At 45.3% G+C, this 17,402-nt stretch overlaps 1 protein-coding gene across 2 annotated transcripts in view; it reads right to left on the bottom strand.

Moving 5' to 3' along the window:
- Nucleotides 1-17,402, bottom strand: part of RUNX1 (RUNX family transcription factor 1) — a 77,863-nt gene that overhangs the window by 27,116 nt on the left and 33,345 nt on the right. The window contains exon 4 of one of the 2 annotated variants that reach the window (XM_042788439.1): nucleotides 8,462-8,653. The exons of the other annotated variant lie outside the window; for it this stretch is intronic. Within the exon in view, the coding sequence (XP_042644373.1) occupies nucleotides 8,462-8,653 (192 nt within the window). The remainder of the gene's footprint in view (nucleotides 1-8,461; nucleotides 8,654-17,402) is intronic. 2 annotated transcript variants of the gene reach the window in all.

Here is a 17,402-nt window from a genome sequence, read left to right as displayed (position 1 = left end):
AGCTTCAAGGGCCAGTGAGGAATAACCCAAAAATGAAGGAGTAGCAGCCTCAAATGCCGAAATGCTACCAAACACATGGCCACACATTGCCATCCCAAGTTCAGGACAGTGGAAGCACCTGCTTCTGGGGCAGGCAGGGGTATTTGCTTTAGGCATCTCCGGCACGCTGATGCCATTGGCGAGATTCAGTGCTGGGCAAGAGGTGTGATAAACAAGAATAAGGTGTTTCCATGGAAAACTAAGGGAGCTCAGTGACCCAGCTAATCTCAACCACAGATAGAAATGTCCCTTGAGGTACAGTGCATTTAAGCTGCCATCCTGACAGATGATGAGCCTTCTCAGTTGCCCCAGAAATAAGGAGGAGAGAAGAGCAAGCAGAGGCTCCATCTCAGAGGGGTGACTCCAGCACTGCAGTACCATGAGAGAGATAAAGGAGCACAGAGTGAGCCTGAGTAATTCACTCTTGTATCTGGCAATCAGAGTGACTGCCCAGAGCACTAACACTAGGCTGGTAGCATCAATGCAAGCACAAGGTTCGTGCATTGGCTCAGAGAGGTGCTCCACTTCTGCAGTGACATAACGGAGAAGGGACTTTGGCATACTGAGTGGAAGATGACAAAACAAAACAAACCAGAGAGGATCGCCGTGCAAGTTAAAAACTGAACTGGGGATACTTGTCCCTACCTGCAAGCTCTGTTTCAATAAGCAGTACCCATCAGCTCAGCGTTGTTCTCATGTGGTAAAAGACATGGACTGATAAATGAAAAATAAAACTGTCTGGGCATAAGCTGCCAAATTTTATAGCTGCCTAAAGATTCAGCTAGACAGCTAGAGGGATTTCCAAAGGCATCTCCATAGCTGTCACTGATTTCTCTGTGGTTTAGGTGCTGGGGCGCTATCAAAAATCTTGCTAAGACACTTTTCTGGTGTGCTAAGTTTTCCCAAATACTCTGTAAAAAATCAAGCTCTAAATAGCTTGCCAAAAGATACACAGAACGACTTTGATAAAACTTCGAACAAAACAAAGATGTCTAAACTTCACAATTTCTGCTTTAAAACCAAGATTTCCTTCTCTTTAACTAAAGTCATCCTTTGGGATGTTCTGTGTGGAGGATAAAAGGGATAAAAAGCAGAAAAATTTGTGTAAGTGGAGATGTTGCTTGGGGACTGAGAACATATTTGTTGCCTTATCTAGTGCTTTTTTAATCTCAGGAAGTGTCAGGCAATTGGGATATGAAGATTGGTATCTTTCAAATATATCGACACTTGGAAATCTTGGGGATTAAGCACCATTACATAACTCTTTCCATTAGTGCCTCAAGTTGATGAAAAAGCTAAAGAATTTCAAGCCCTTTTTTTTTTTTTTTTTTTTTTTTCTAGAGCTGAAAGAGAGGAGGCAGGGGAGGCTCTTGAGCAAGGCTTATGCCCCGGAGCTGGGCACGCTGCCTGCAATTCGGGCAGGTGCTGAGGAACTGGCTTCCTCACCTTGCTCTGCCCCGAGTGGGAGCAGACGGAGGAGGCACAAACCTGTGGCTGAAGGGGATGAATCCCCAAGGTGCACGGAGAGGGCGGCAGAATGTATTCCTGCCACCCTTAAATGAGAAAAGTTCTTCCCCTTAGCAGGCAAAGCACAAGGTCTCTGGCTGAGCCTGCATCCTGGGTGGGATTTACAGAGAGAACTGCTGAAGACCTGGCGGTCCACGTGGGAGTAAGGAGTGCACTGGGAGTTTGCAGGCAGAGTTTTATCTTGTCACCGAGATCTGACAGAGCGAACAGTTGAGAAGATCCCTGAACATACTCCTGCCTGTCCTGGGGAATGAAATGTCCCTTGTTTTGCCCCAGTGGAGCCACAGGTGCAGAGAATTATCGAATGGAAGAAAATATGGGCCCGGAGAACATCTCCTGGGCCCTGCAGCCCAGCCACATCTTGTGTTCTGCACTTAGATAACATAGCAAGCTCCACCTTAAATGACGTCTTTCTGTCTCGGATTGCCCCTGGAAGGCTGCCAGGGCTGCTCTGATACCTTGGAATCATCTCCTAATTTCCAGCCTAAATTCATTGACCATCAGTTTACAGAATAATCATGTGTTCTTGAGCCGACACTGTCCTTCTGCACAAATGGCTCTCCTCCCTCCCCCATGGTGAACGTTTCTGCTGTGTTTATTGACTGTAATTATCTCCCTCCTCAGCCTCTGTTTTGGCACACTGAGTAAACCCAGCTCTGCTAACTTCTTCTTTAGAGCAAGATCTTTATTCCTCTTGTCATACTAACAGGCCCCCTTTGCACTTGCTGTCACTTGAATTAAATTTTTCTTGGATGGTCATTACTTCATCTGGACCTCAGATGAGATTTCTCTTAAAAATTTCTATACTGCTATTAATACAGTATCCCACCTATCGTATCTCAAAATGGCAAAACTGGTGGCCCGTGTCTGGCAGGGGAGGAGGGAAGAGAGGAGATTTCTAACACCGGACAGAGGGAATTCCTTGGGTCTGCTCTCGTTCCTGGGCTGCTGCTGGGTATAACCACCCCTCTCATGTGTCACAGCACAACCAGCCCTGCAGATAATCAAAGTCTTGGCAGAGATAACGTGTCACGGTAACAAAATTTTATCCCTGTCAAAATTAGTATTTGGCGAGGATCCAAATGGCATTATGAACTTTACAAATCAAATGGAAGACATGCCTCTTTCTGTAAGGAGCCTATTTCCACACGGGATGAAATGACTGAATAAAAAATGATGTTGAGAGCCGGAGCCAAGAAGAAATGGACACTATGAAGCTGCGGGTTATTTAGTTATATTATGCACATCTTGTGTATATCTTAACCAGACTGATATTTTCTAGTCTATACAATATAGTCTGTATATACTATAACCTCACAAACATTTCCCAAGATACAAATAAGGAGGGTGTTAGTTTCACAGCAAAATGAGAAGTCTCACTTGGCCAGAAACGCTACACAACTTACTTTTGTGCTTCTGCAGATGGCTGGGAGTCACATTTCTGGTGCTCCCTTTTAGTTTATGCTTTAGAGCAAACTTCCTAAGAAATGCTCCAGTTTGGTCAATGCAAGTAACTGGACAAAAATGGGAGCATCTGTGATTGCAGAGCTACAGGATGGATTCAGACAGCCTTAAATAGGAGGTTTATATATATATGCTAGTAGGGGATGTGAAAAAGGAGGGATTTTTCCCCAGAGTGGACTTTTATTAGACTGAAAGGAAAAAGAATTGTTTTGCGCATGCTAATTGGGTTCACATGCTCGTGTGTTCATCTTTTCGGATGCAAGCTGGTTTATGACATGATAAATAGACAGCAGGGTGAGTCTGCTCCTAATGACTGTATCCCTTAAAAAGAAAAACTGCAGAGGTTACTCATAAAATTATATAAAAGTATTATCTGCTGAACAATAACTGAGAATCAAAGAAACACATTGTGCTTTCAGTAAAAAGATATTTCTCTCTATAAAATTTCCTTTTTGATAGAGCCAGTTGGAACCCTTCCAGCTAAACAGATTTGGTTTGCAAAATATTTTGGGGAAACATCACTATTTCAACAAATTTCCTGCAACCTCCTGGTAGCTCTGGCACTCAAGGTCTGGGTATATGCCACCGGGGTGGCTTCACCTCCTTCCCTTTCCCCATGCAGGAGCTTTTCGGTGGCTACTGGCATTGAAAGGAGGGGAAAGGAGAAAGAGCATCTCTCCCCCTCTCCCGGAGTGGTCTCCTGGCACACGTTTGCCATGTTGGCTGCCCGCCCTGGGAGATGGGCAATGGAGCAGAGCTCCTTCAAAGGGGATCTCCCCTGGCTGCTAGCAAAACATTCGCGCCCCGGCTCGTGGTGGGGAAGCTGTACTCCGGGGCTGGGGAGGAGGGCTCCTGCACATCCAGAAGCGACGGAGCCGGGGAGGTTGGCAGCCCTGGCTGCTCTGATTGGAAAGGATGTACCCGCTGCCAGCTCCCACGCTGCCCGTGCTGCCCGCCGGCGTGCTGGCGCGAAGCCGCCGGCCGGGGGGGAGGCAGGAGCTGTGCCGATAGGAAGGGTGCCAAGCTCAGGCAGCACTCGCTGGACATGCCGGGGAGTGTATTTTGGGATGGAGAGGTCAGGTGGTTAATGAAGGGGAAACGAGATGACACGCTGCTAAAACACCATGTACTCACTCTGCAAGAGCGCCGGGTTAAGGAAAGATGGGGAGACGCGGATGTGTCCAAAGAGCACATAAAAATATTGGCACTTAGCATATTGCACAATGGAAAGAGTTGGCGAGTCCCTACTCTTGAGAGACTGTTTATCTGTTTTGGCAGGGAGCTATGAGCACGTTGATCCGGATTCTTAAAAGCGCCTGAAAACTGCATTTTGCAGCAACAAAATGCGGAGGCAGAATGACAGCTCCGTTGAAGCCCGCTCTGAAACACTGCTTTCTGAACACTTCTAACTCTATTAACCTACAGCCTATTAAGCTGATTTAAAAGTGGAAATATTAAAAATCAGGGCAGGATACAGCTGTAGTAGGAACAAAGCCATTTTAATTCCCTGGGCTTAAATATCGCCCTTGACTCCACTCCTGTGTTTCACTGGTTCATGGGAACCCTGATAAACTTGGGCTAGTTTTGGTGGAATGAGATTACGATAGGAAGGACCTTGAAATGTCTCTTAAACAAAGCGTATTGCACCTGGAGGAAGACAAAAGGCTGGCTTGTAACAAAGTAATCTCTCAGTCGTTATGTTTCGTGTTAATTCAAAGAGCTGCTCTTTAAATGATCTCTCTTGCTTTACCATCAGAGCTAATTCTGCTGCTTCACTTAAAGATCTGTCAGCAATTTTATTACAGCCTCTTGTTTCCAGGGATTTTAGACTTGGTCATAAAAGCACGGTCCCAGCTGAAACTTAACATATAAGGTTACAAAATAAAAAAAAAAAAAAATAAAAAAAAAAAAAAGAAAAAGCAAGTGAGAAAACTCAGATATTTTTAAGGCTATAAAAGCATAAAAAGAACCAGAAGCATGTAGCTAAAAGTGATGATTATTTGCTTTTCTTAGACAGGAGAAATAGCTTTATTTTATTGATTTTTTAAATCTATGGTTAATCAATAAATCACCAGTTGGAAACATTGTTTGGGCTAATTTGGAAAAAAAAAAAAAGTTGTTATTTAATTGCACATGTCTTTGGATAATATTTCTAGCCCCACTAGTTAGAAAGGTATTTATCCAATTTATTAACTCAACTATCAATGCTTCCAAAAGAATACCTTCTTGGCCCAATGACTTACACATTTAAGATATTTCTATTGGCCCTGAAAAAAAATTATACTGTAAAGGAACCATATAAATTTGTACTTATGTAAAACTCCTGAATAACAGATCTACCTACTCTGGTTAACATTAACCACTGTAAAATTAGTAATTATGTATTTAGTATCTGGTTCAGGCTGGTGTTACAAGAAACTCAATCATAATGTATATATAGATATATTTATAGTTATTGTAGTTATAAACTTAAGTGCTCATCGAGAGTCTTACCTAAACTTTCCTAAACAACACCCCAGCGCAGCTCACATGGCTCTGTCTAATTTCTTTTCCCCCTTGTACAGAGGAGGGGGTGAGTTAAGGTTGAAGCGTTGGCCAGGTTTGGAGCTTTAACTGAATATCCTCACTCTGTGCATGTGGGTCAAGTCCTTTGACATTATACGCTTGGTACTGGCACAAAGTAATCTTTCAACTTAGACCATGTGTGATGTGGTGGAAGCTTTTCCTCCCCTTCTGTTCCCCTTTGGTCTGTGAATTTGCTATGGTTAGATATTTTAAATGAACAGGTGTACTTTCTCCCTCCTTGTGATATGAAAGAAGCATAAAACTCGATTATAGCAATTTATGGTCTCTTAACTTGCTTGGACTTGTATCCATGACACAAGCAGCTTTATGCTCAAATTCAAGACTTGGTAAAATAGGAAGTTAAAATTAACCTCAATCCTTTTATAGATGAAAACCTCAACAAATAAACAGTGGTTTAGTGGCATGGCAACCTTCCCCTTTAAATCCAAGAACTAGTCTAAGTTGTCTATTTTGAGTTAGTTTTGTGTTTTAAAAAAGATAATTGGAGTTGGATGAAAAGAGGAGTAGCCTGTGATTCATACTGGTGGAAGTTAAAGCAAAGTTTAATGCTACTACTTGGAAGTTAGCAATGTATGGTTTTATGCCTTATTTTATGTCTATATAAAAAGCACTATGCATTCTCTTCAGTGAGAGAGTTTCAACAGAAGTGTTTCAGGATGCCAAGATATGCGGATAGGTATAACAACACTATGGAGCAGGTCAGAAGTGTTTTATGTTTGTAGACCTGTGTTCTGAAATGTAGCACTCTTCATTAAAAACAGAAAAAAAATTTAAGTATGCCAGCTTCCTAAGGGTCACGCAGGAGATCAGCCCAAAAACCAACCATAACTTGAACACCAAGGAAAAAATGATGGTGGTAGAGCTCCTTCCCACCTTAGCCCTTTTCTCCCACTGTGATAGTGTGACCCTGAAAAGATGAGCCCTAGAAATTAAAAGGCATCTGCAGCAGAAACAGTCCCAAATGAGGGAGGCTTCAGTCTGGGGCTTATTTTACTGATAGCGACTGCAAGCCTCAACAAGTTGCTCAATGGATAACACACGCTTGTTGGAGGCAGGGGGAAAGGGGAACCAGGAGAAAACAGCCCGGTAGGTGAAGAGGAGGGTATCAGTGAGGAAGTGTTAGCTGTTTGATTGCTATCATTTTCTGAGCTATGCCTGCAGGTGAAATGCATTAAAATCTTGTTTGCAAAGAGCAAAGCAGAGCAACGTACTAAAACTATTTTTGGAGAGAGCAGCTGAATCCTCGGCCGAGCGTGAAAAGCCTATTGCTCTGAAGTTGTACAAGTGAGGGACTTTCACAGGGAGCGAGGGAAGAGGGATACTTGATGTTAAACCCGATACTCTGCTAAGCATATACTGTTCCCAAGAAGCTGAAGAATGCAAGTCTGTGACCGATACCTCCACCCACATAGCCGCTGGCTGCTGAGTAGCCATAATAATATGTGCGTTTTCTTTTACAGGAACGGAGCTGTGCGCAGGAGAAACCCTGCGTGGTTTGCTCTGCAAATCAGAAAACTAAGTGAGGGTACTGCCAGGGGCTGGGAGAGGTGCAGGATCGGATCCTTCAACTGAGCTGACCTGGCATGTCTCCAGGGGGGGAAGGAGCTGGGTGGTCCTTCTAACTGTCCTTTTGCCTGCCTCTTTCTACAGTACGGCACATTACAATGTCTTGATTTATTTCCCATGCTTCTCAAAAATGCCGCCTTCTGCTCACAGCAAAGGCAACAGTAGATTTGCAGTAGATTTGACTAAGCCAGAGACCTTCCTAGCCCTGGGAATAAAAGGGTGGAGCAAATGTTTGCCTTAGGTAAGAGATAACCTTTCCTGCATGCAACAGAGAGTACCCTGGTTTTAAAAATAAATGCTGAAAAAAGAACTTATTCTGATTGGCGGTAACTATTTCTCCCCCAAACCCCAGCAGAGAATCTCAACTAAGGCCATTTCATTCTGGCTGAAAGAACAGAGTAAAATCCATTAGGAACAGCGCTTGCTAAAACTAATACTGTCCTGCGCCCTACCTTAGGTGCATCTCACTGTCAATGCGCATTTTGATACACGTTTCGGAGAACATGTATCAGCTGGTGGTTTAGTGACCAGATTCACCGCTCACTGAGCTCCAGCTGATCCTAGGGACAGAGTTGGTTTCAGCAGGGACAGACTCAGCTCTAGCGGTGGCAGATAAGATTTCAAGTTAGATGACTTGGTTTCACTGGCATCATCCGAGCCTGAGCCTCAGAGGAAATCAGACTCCTGAGTCACCATTTTGCAGGTTTTCATTCAGATAAAACCCCACTGGATAACCACCAGACACAGAAATACGCCCAAACCAGCCCGCACATATTAATGTCTTAGCACTAAGAGGTCATCTTCAGGGGACAAAGCACTTTGCAAAGCTTGCTTTGCCGCTGCCTTCATGGGAAAGGTCAAAGCAAGGCCCTGACAGCATTTCTCTCTCATTCAAGCATACAATGTCATTGATAAATGTCCACCAGAAAATGCACCAGCACATAGAAAAAGGCCTGGCATAATGCATCTTTGCAAGAAAACAACGGCTTTCAAGATGTTAGGGTTCTAGCATAGGTGAGGTTAACAAACACCATGAGCTGTACTGCCACTGGGAAGACAAGACAGTACGGACCTCTTAAAATCTGTCAGGTCTTTAGAAATACAGACATATGGTAGGAAGCCCCTCCTTTCACTCGTTAAAGGCACTCACTCATTAAAAGTGGCCAAGGAGAGCCCAGAAGAGATGGAGGGACAGTGGGGCAGCGCCTGCAAGCCCCTGTGATCTGCAGGCTGGAGGAGTGGATGTGGGTGAGCAGGGGGGAGGATTTCAGGTACTTACCCTGAATCTGACTCTGAGGCTGAGGGTTAAAAGCAGTGGTGTGGTTCAAGGAGGCTCGTGGGTTGGGTGTGGGGGCTGGGTGGTGTGGGCTGACCCTCATGGCCGTACGACGCAACTGCTCCAGTTCACTCAGGCGCTCTGAAAAGGACAAGCTCCCGGGCTTTGTCTGCTCATCTATTTTCTGACGATGTCCTATTGTGGGAGGGGGGGGAAAAAGATCAGAAAATCTCACTGATATATGAGGTCTGTTGACTTATTTTCTTTTTTTTTTTTATATTTTTTCTTTTTTTTTTTTTTTTTTAACCCCTCATCCACTGGCAAAGTACCTAACCAGCTAGTGGCCATCTGAAATTAAACTGAAACCACCTTTCTGCAAGAGCAGAAGACACAAGCAAGTCATGCACTGTAACTGTAGTTTGGGGCAGCCCAAGACAGGACCTAGTCTGAAGAACCAGATCCACTGAAAACTGCAGTGCCTCCTATCACTTCGCACTGGGAGAGAAGGCATTTCTAAAAGGAGGACTGTCTGCAGGGATGCATAAAAGGAGGAAACATCAAGTGGCCCCTGTGCTAAACCTGCACTGGAGTAACTCCTCAAAAACTCAATCCTGGACTGTCATAAGGTACTGTAATTTGACAAGTACTTTGGGGCTATAAAATAACAAACCCAAACAAATCTCATTTTTGGATCCTTTTGCAATGGATTTACAGACAGAAATAGGAAAGAAACACCAGAAGCTGGCAGAATTGAAACTGGAGTAACGAAGTCTCTCATAGTGGCATTGGGAGCTTCAGAAACATGAGGTCCCACCAGACATCCCACTATAAGAGAGCAGATGCTGACATTACAGCACCGACCAGTGCACAGTGGACTCGGTCATGGCCACGTGGGAGTTAGAGGGTCCAGCACTCCCCAGGGCATCCCTTGGAGCATCATCCCCATGCAGCTCCAGTGCTGCGGCCTGTGGGGCTGGCAGGCGACAGGGAAGGTGCTGGAGGGGCCCAGATCCAGCACAGCATTGGGGCATGTCCAGGTTCAGCTGGAAGGGCAGGGACATATCTTGTCACAGGCAGGACTAGCTTCAAGATAAGCCTTAGCTAGCAGCAGCGAGCGGTACGCAAGGACTAAGGTAATGAATTTCAAAGTGTTGCCCATGGCTGCTCTCCGCACTGGGATCATTTGTGTGTCAACTTGTAACCACAAAGACAGCACACAGAGCATACAAGAGGGATGCCTCATCTGCTGGAGCATTTGCTCTCTGGTAGGCACTATGAAAGCACAAATTTTAAATCCTTTTTCCCCCCTCTTAAGAGCTAACCTATTGTCACAACTGTGCAGACCACTTTTGTGTCCATTGGTTTCCAGTCTTATGAGGTATCCTTCAAAAGTGGAGTATCTTATCCTGGAAGGCTGCTGACACTGTGCTTTGAGGCTGAAATGGAAACCTCCCTAGCAGACTTGTGTTTGGTGAAATGTCTCAGATGGGATGGTCCAGCCACGTTCCCAACCAGGTGGAAACAAAACTTCACTTTGTAGTTTTCCCTCACCCCCCAAAAGGGCTTTTTCTTCTTAAAGATCACAGAAAACAGCTCTTCAGCAGAAAGTCCAAAAGCAGACCACCTCTGGCATACAAGTTGTCCTTCCAAAGACGCTGTCTCCAAATGGAGGGCAAGATACAGACTGCAATGAGTCTATGAGGATATTAGTCAATGGAGTAGGATCACCAGCTCCAAAAATGTAATTTCCATGCCTTCTGCTTGGGGACCTTCTTGTGGAGCAGTGGATGGCATCATCCCTCCTTTTCCCCCAAACCCAATCCCATTTCTGCACGTTGCATTTGTCTCAGGAAATCAGTTGCCTCATGAATCTTTGTGGCTTATCCCTTCCCCTTCTTCCCCTAGGACACTGTTACCCTGATGGGAATGCATGTCAAACCTCTAGCCCAAAGGTCAAACATCTTTTTTTCCTATTTGTTCCCTTGAAGAAGGTGTCATTATCCTCAGTTTCTGATGAACACCATAGTTTGCTGTCTATCTTCTCCTGATTTTCATTTTCCTGTCATGAAGAGTTGCCTTCTGCAGCTTTCTTTGCATCTCCATCCCCCTGTCAAGGAGGTGGCCAGTGCTGTTCCTATGGCGAGTCCTCTCTCAAGCCACGGCTACAGCAGTGAAACAGACTGGTGCAAAACTCCCGAAGATAATCCACTGTGCCCCATTCCACATATCCCCATAGTATTTAATACATAAACATTCATAAACATCCAGCTTCCAGTTTTGAGTATCAGTGAATAATCAGCAAAAGGTCTCTGAAGAGCTCTGTATGCCCCTTACTCTACAGAGAACTCTTTCAAGCCACCCTAACAGCTCAATCAAGACACAGGACCATTTTATGCACTAAAAGGAAAATGTGCATTTAAAAGCAGTTCCCAGTAGCTGCATTTCTAAAATTAAATTTTATAACTTGTATTATGGTTCCAAATCGCAGTGGCTCGGCATTTCTTCCTGTTGCCAGGCCCTTTGGCACAGCTTGAACTGTCTCAGATTTCACACTGTGCTGTAAATTATCCCAAGAGGGGGGGAAAAATGAAAATATAAAAAGACATATTATATAGTAGTGGTTTCATCATTAAAGAGACCCATTAGGGCTTCAAAAAAAAAAAAAAGGAGGGGACAAGCGAAGAAACATGAAAAAGACTTTTATCTGACATTCTGGTTGGTCAAGAGCAAACGCTTCATTTGTCAGCAGTGCAAAGCTGGATGCTGCCCCAAGCCTTGTGCTCCTGACCCTGGGCTTGAATGCAAACACGCGGAGTCATAGAAGATGTGTAAAATACCTCATACATTTGGATTATTTTAAGCTTCTGCAGGCTGAACCCAGGGCTTTTGCAGAGCCAAGTGCCAGATCCTTCCAAATCCATCCCCTCGCTGTAATTTATTCCTAATTTCAAATTCCGCTCAGCCATCTTCTGCTTTTAACTGGGCGCACCGGTGCCAGGTCTGACCCCTTGCTGCCCTACCTTCTCCTCCTACCTCCCTGGTGCCGCCCTCCCTGCACCCGGCGCGAAACCACGCGCCCCGGCAGTGCGAGCCCCTGTGCTGGCAGCCTCGCACGGAGGTGAGCGGTGCTCTGAAGCCAACAGGACAAGGGCCGCATAAAGGCTGCCGAGGCAGGAATTAACTTTCCTGCTTTGAACCTAGCTCAGGCACTAAATTTGTGTCGAGCTGGCACACGACGCTGGGCAGGGCGGGCAAACCCGAGCTCGCTCTGAACACACCAGCGAGCGGGCGGCGAGCAGAGCAAATTAACCCAGGCACAGCATCCTCCCGAGGTCACCGCAGGGCACCCCATTCCCAGGCCAGCTCCCTCCAAGCTGGTAGGAGCATCTCTGCCTGTCTCTGCACCGCGCATCCACCAAGGGAAACTCCTGGACCACCCCACCCAGCCCTGCGCTGCCCCAGATCATCCTGCTGAAATCTGGGTGTTGAAGGGGGGTGTTTTGGCTAACAGCCTCCTGCACGGGGCCGTCTCCGTAGCATGGGGGTACCGGTGGTGCATCAGCACACCCAAGATCTGTCTCATCCCTTGGGCTTGTGGAATTCCACTCGTGTCAATGCATTCAGGGAAGAAAGACCAGCGCCAACAGGTTCCTTTTCAAGGGGACCGCTGTTGTTTTTGTCCATACGTTGCAATTTCTGGTGGGAACTACCTAGAATCAACATCAGGCAACTGTCCCCTCAAGATGTAGCTCCAAAAGTGGCAGTTTTATTTTTTCTGACCCCCAATCAGAAGAGCTATTTAACCTTTTCTCCCTTGCTGACTGCTGCAGGTAGCAACACAGAACCTGTTTTGCATGAAGGCCTGCAGCAGGAAAGTGAAGAACTGTGTCAGAAAAATGTAACAAATATAAATGGTTTTCCCAAGCCACTATAAATGCACAGGCAGAGCTTTTGCTAGGGTGACTTGTATCTTCGTCTTTATTAGCTTTACTTTGAAGTTATCCTCTGAACAACTTGCTTAAAGAGCAGGCAAGTTATCCTCAGCTCACCCCTGTAAAGCCCAGGACTGTTATTATCCCCCTTTTATAGGTGGAAAACTGAATGACAGAGAAATGAGGTGACTTGCCTGTGGCCAGGCAGTGACCCTGTGGCGGACACTCACCTCCTAGCTCAGCACGGTGACCACAAGCCCAGCCTTCCCCCTTCCCAGAGGGCAGCATGATGCAGGATGAAAAAGAGTGGCAGGAAGGTGCCTGGAAACTGGTGTGGCTCTGCTGAGCCAGCAGTTTGGCCACCGGGATCTGCCACTTTTGCAAATCAAAACTTTATGGAAGTCAATCAAAATATCCAGCGGTTGAATGAAGACCTTGGCCCAGAGTTCAAAGAGAGAGACAGCTTGCCACAAGACGGCACTGCTGTCCCCTTTCCATCCCCATGTCCCCATAGATTTTGACAAATGTCAATTTGTAGGCACTAGCAGAGGCAAAAAAAGGGGAGCAGTTTCTTCCCTTGGATTGTAGGGTCAGTGTTTGAGACATGGGAATAAACAGGACACCCAGCCTGCTTGGCTAAACCACAAGGTTTGGGGGCTTTTTGACTTTTTTTTTCCTTATCCCTTTCAAATACTGTCTCAGTGAGGTCAGGCGGATTGTTTTTTCACACAGAATATTAAACAGGAGGGCAGAGAAAACATTAGCTTTTCCGATACTTTTACAGAAACGCAACATGAAAGTGCTCTCCCTCTTAATGGGAGGGAAATGCAGTTTTATAGACTTTAAGAGACTGTGGAGCACTCAGCTTGGCCTGTGGCCATCTGGTTGGGGCTCTGGATGCGGAAATGACAAGAACAAAGTGCCCTGGCAGCCCCTGGTTTTGTGCACATCGGGCACTCATGGAGCATGGTTGCTCAGTCTGGGTTTCACACTGCGGCCGGCCCCATAGAGACGACAACAGCGCTCTGGGCTGCCTCCAGGTGCAGAAAAAGAAACAGGTTTCCCATTACCTTCCTTTTAACCTAGTTTTTAAAAGTGTCACTAGATGCCTTTCAGGTTCAGAGGGGTAGAAGCAGATAAAACAGAGGCTAGGGAAAGGCACCTCTACTCTCATTACACCAGCTGAAGCTCCCAAAATTCCTGTGGGTACCCAGGACCTTTTTTCAAGTAAACATGGCTGGAATGGATTAGTGGACATTTTTTTCCTCTTTTAATTAAGTCGTCACAGGATAACTACACTCTTCTGCCACTCACTCTCATTCACTCACAAATCTGATTCTTTGGAGCTGGTGCACTGGGAGATACTGATGCCCGCAAAAAATCTGGGCTTGGGGGACCAGGTGTCTGGTGGAGACTCACTGACTGATGGCTGTTGAGCATCTTGGCCAGAGGCAGACCTGAGGAGAAACACCACAGGTTTTTGTGTGTATTATCCACAAGTTTTCTGCCCCAAATCAGCAGGTTATAAGGGGACTTTAGTTAAGCAGAGCCCTTTCTCTCCAAGGGGAGCAGAATACCTTCCCTTCTCTCCTCCACCCTCCCTTTTTCTGGGTGGAAATGGAAATTTTTCACACCAAAAAAAGTGGATTATACACAGGAAAATACAGCATCTGGCCAGACTCTGCCAAAGTAGGGAGTGACTGATGAGACCCAATGCTTCGGTTTCACAAAAACTGGCTGGTTTGGAACCGCATTGGACCTTGATCCAAGCATCTCCTCTTTTCAGGGCTGTTTGTGTTCAGGGCTTTGCTTTGGCTCCAGCTCTAGTGGGGTAGAAAATAAGCCATGTTTCATTGTGTCCGGTTAATAAAGTGGTAAACATTGTTTTGTGCCATTGAGCTAAAATAAATCCAATTATTTTGTACACAGTGAAGGATGAGAAGAAAATATACTCTTTCACATTATTCTAGGAAGTGAGCACATTACATACTTCTGCAAACAAAAGTGAATTAAAGTATAGTGCCTCTATATTACTACCAAGCTGGGAAATGAAAATGCTTGAAAGTCAACTATCCTGCTTGCAAAAAAGCATTTTTTTTGCTAACAATATAAATAGTGCCATGAGTGCATAAAAGAATAGTAGTATTTTTTCTGTGTCAGATATCCCAGATACAAAACACTTTGCACACTCTTTTCCCCTGATTTCTTACCTGCACAGAAAGAGCAAGTAATATAACTTTTCTAGGACACCGTTTTCTATGTTTTCAAACAGACCTGACCTGATCCTGCAGAGATATATGCACATGCTTAGTGCAAGGCACTAACCACTGTCACATGGCAGCCCATGGGGCTCAAGGTAGTCACGCTTGAAAATAAAACCAATCTGTAGAGTGGTTTCCTCTCTAGCCTCTATCATTTGGAAAAGACTTATACCTCATTCAGGCATTAGAAGGATCAGTATGGGACAGTGTCAGAGCTCACCAACCTCTTTCACAGTGTTAAAAATATAATGTAAGAAGTGCCTAAAAAAGGAATTAGACACACTGTAGGATATTTTCTCTTTCCTCAGTTAAAAATAGTATTGCTGTGGTGAGGAAAAATAATGGTGATGGGAGTCAGAGCTTCAAGTAGACTCATCAGCAATTATATTTTTTTGCTGTTTTTCTTAAGCACTGTACAATGCAAGCTTTCTTTCCAGACAGAAGGAACATCGTGGTAGACAGGATATTATGCACAATGTTTTCGTGCTCTGTCTGTAATTACCAGCAGGATCAGTGTTGGTCATCAGACCTGACCTGACCGTAGGCACGAGGTGCTGGGAAACGTGTGAATGAGGGTGGATGTTACGTGACTCGATCACCAGGCTGACATCCAGCCGCCCTTCAGAAGCAGAATGCTGAGCAACGCCAAGCATAGACAGACTGACACTGGGAAGTCCTTCCAGATGTGCTTCTCCTATCAGCTTCCTGGCAAAACTCACCCCTTCTGTGTCTCTGTGGAAAAATCCGCCTGTTACTCCAAGTAACTGCAGATAGACTAGACGTTTCAGGTACAAGCCTTTGCCGAGCATTTAATTTTTCCAGCAGGTGATCCAATTTGGCTGTGTGTTGAACAAGTGTCCAGTAATAGCAACAAGGTGAACAAAGATTTATGCGGCAGGTTCTCTGCTCTCCGGTAACTCCCCACTTTGCCTGGGGAAACACCGGGTTGCTTCCTGCACCTCTGTTGGGGGGTTGGTCACCCCACTGTATCAACATGCACCCTAGCAGCTAGTGCATTTTTCCTACGTGTTTTAACAGTGGTTAAACAATATTTTGCCAATATTTTTCCCCCTACCTCTTCTTTTTTAAATCAGTGCTTTTTAAAAAAAACACATGAACAGACGCTATAGGTAGAGCAACATCTGCAGTGAGAGGGAGCCCTGCACCAGAACAAACGAGAGCAGGCAAGAGTCCAGATCAAGCCCCTCTTGCCTGGTCTGTACTAGAAAACAAACTTCTGTTTCCTATTTTTAAGTGAGTGCCCTGATTGCAGGCTGAGAGCCCTCTTCATCACTGACTCACTATCCAGCTGCGTCGGGAGAGCTCCAGTGGGGAATGTCCCCAGGAAAAGGGATGAGCGGAGGCTGCCAGTCTCCCCGGCTCCAGCTGGCATGCTGACTGCGAGACTGCCGGCTCCTCTGAGCTGGGTCCCTCCAGCTCTCTCCCTGCCTCCTGACAAACATATGAAAAGCCTCACGTCTACCCTAAGGTACCACAGCCAGAAAAAGCAATCTTAACAATTTCTTGAGAGGCAGGAAATATACTTCCTCTCCCCCCAGCTCTGCTGGTGAGGCCTGTGATGTACTAACAAATAGCAATGTACAAATGTATTTCTACTTAAAACACAATTATTTTGCTTGACATGGATCTACCAAAACTTCTGATGAATCTGACATACGTGTGTCCTCCATTTCTGTCGTGGAAGTGCAATTATTCTGTGGGTTCACCCCAGGAATTAGGTCATCACAGCAAAGTAAAAGTAAGGGAACTGAGCGCTAGGAGTTTGGAGGGAAGAAGTTTTTCATGAAAGTTAAATTAGTCCGCAAAATTATACCCTTTGCTTTCTTTTCCCTTTCCCCCATGTCAATGTATATACTTTAAAAATCCCAACTCCTTGACAAAGTTTGAATGACTCCCAACTTAAGCATCACATTGCCAAAGCCTCTTTTGTTTCTTTATAGTTTGCATCTTCCCACACGTACAAACCACCATAAGAATACCCTCCAGCCATGGGCTGAGACATCATAGTCAAAGATATGTCTGAAGGAGTAGGTGCAGAATGAGACACAACCAGCCAACCAACAGCTCAGCAAGCAACCAAGAAAAATACAGGCACAAAAAGACACCTCTGTCCAAAGAAAAGCTGCAGAAACACAAAGCTCAGGCAGCAAGGACTGAGCCGCCATTTGAGCGGCCCTTGGGAGAAGGTTGTCCCTCTGCTGAATACAGGGGACCAGCCTCCTAATTTAGGCACCTTAACCAAATGTATAAGCTTAGGTGGGATGAATCTGGACCCCCTCTCTCAGCCTGAGTGGAAAAAACGAGGGATGATAGCATTTGCCACCGTTGCAGTGCCTCCAAGAGGACATCCGAAAGGAGAAGTGAGTTGCACAAACATCACGCTATCGGAGGTCAGAGAAATAGCTTAGACAGAAACCCATTTCATCAGTCCACCAAAATATCTCTAGACAGTAAAAGATCTCCATCATTCAGCCCCAGACAGTTGAACAAGTCACTTGCAACTTAAACATCAAGTCATGTGGCTCACTGTTTATGTAAACCAGGGGACTTCGGCAACACAAAAGTACATTTACTGCCCATGGATACTGACCATTCAGACTTTGACAACCTGTAAAAAACTTTGCTCCTGTCCAAAAAAAGTATGTAGCCTGGCTATGCGCTTCTCTTGAAGTAAAGAAGTTTGCTTTTACCAAGTCCAGTGACTGGTGTTTCCACACAATAGTTGAAAAT

The sequence above is a fragment of the Tyto alba genome, unplaced genomic scaffold (genome assembly GCF_018691265.1).
Source record: "Tyto alba isolate M040663 unplaced genomic scaffold, T.alba_DEE_v4.0 Super-Scaffold_14, whole genome shotgun sequence".
Lineage (NCBI taxonomy): Eukaryota > Metazoa > Chordata > Aves > Strigiformes > Tytonidae > Tyto > Tyto alba.
Note: the sequence above shows the minus strand (reverse complement) of the source record. Positions and strands in the feature narration are given on the sequence as shown.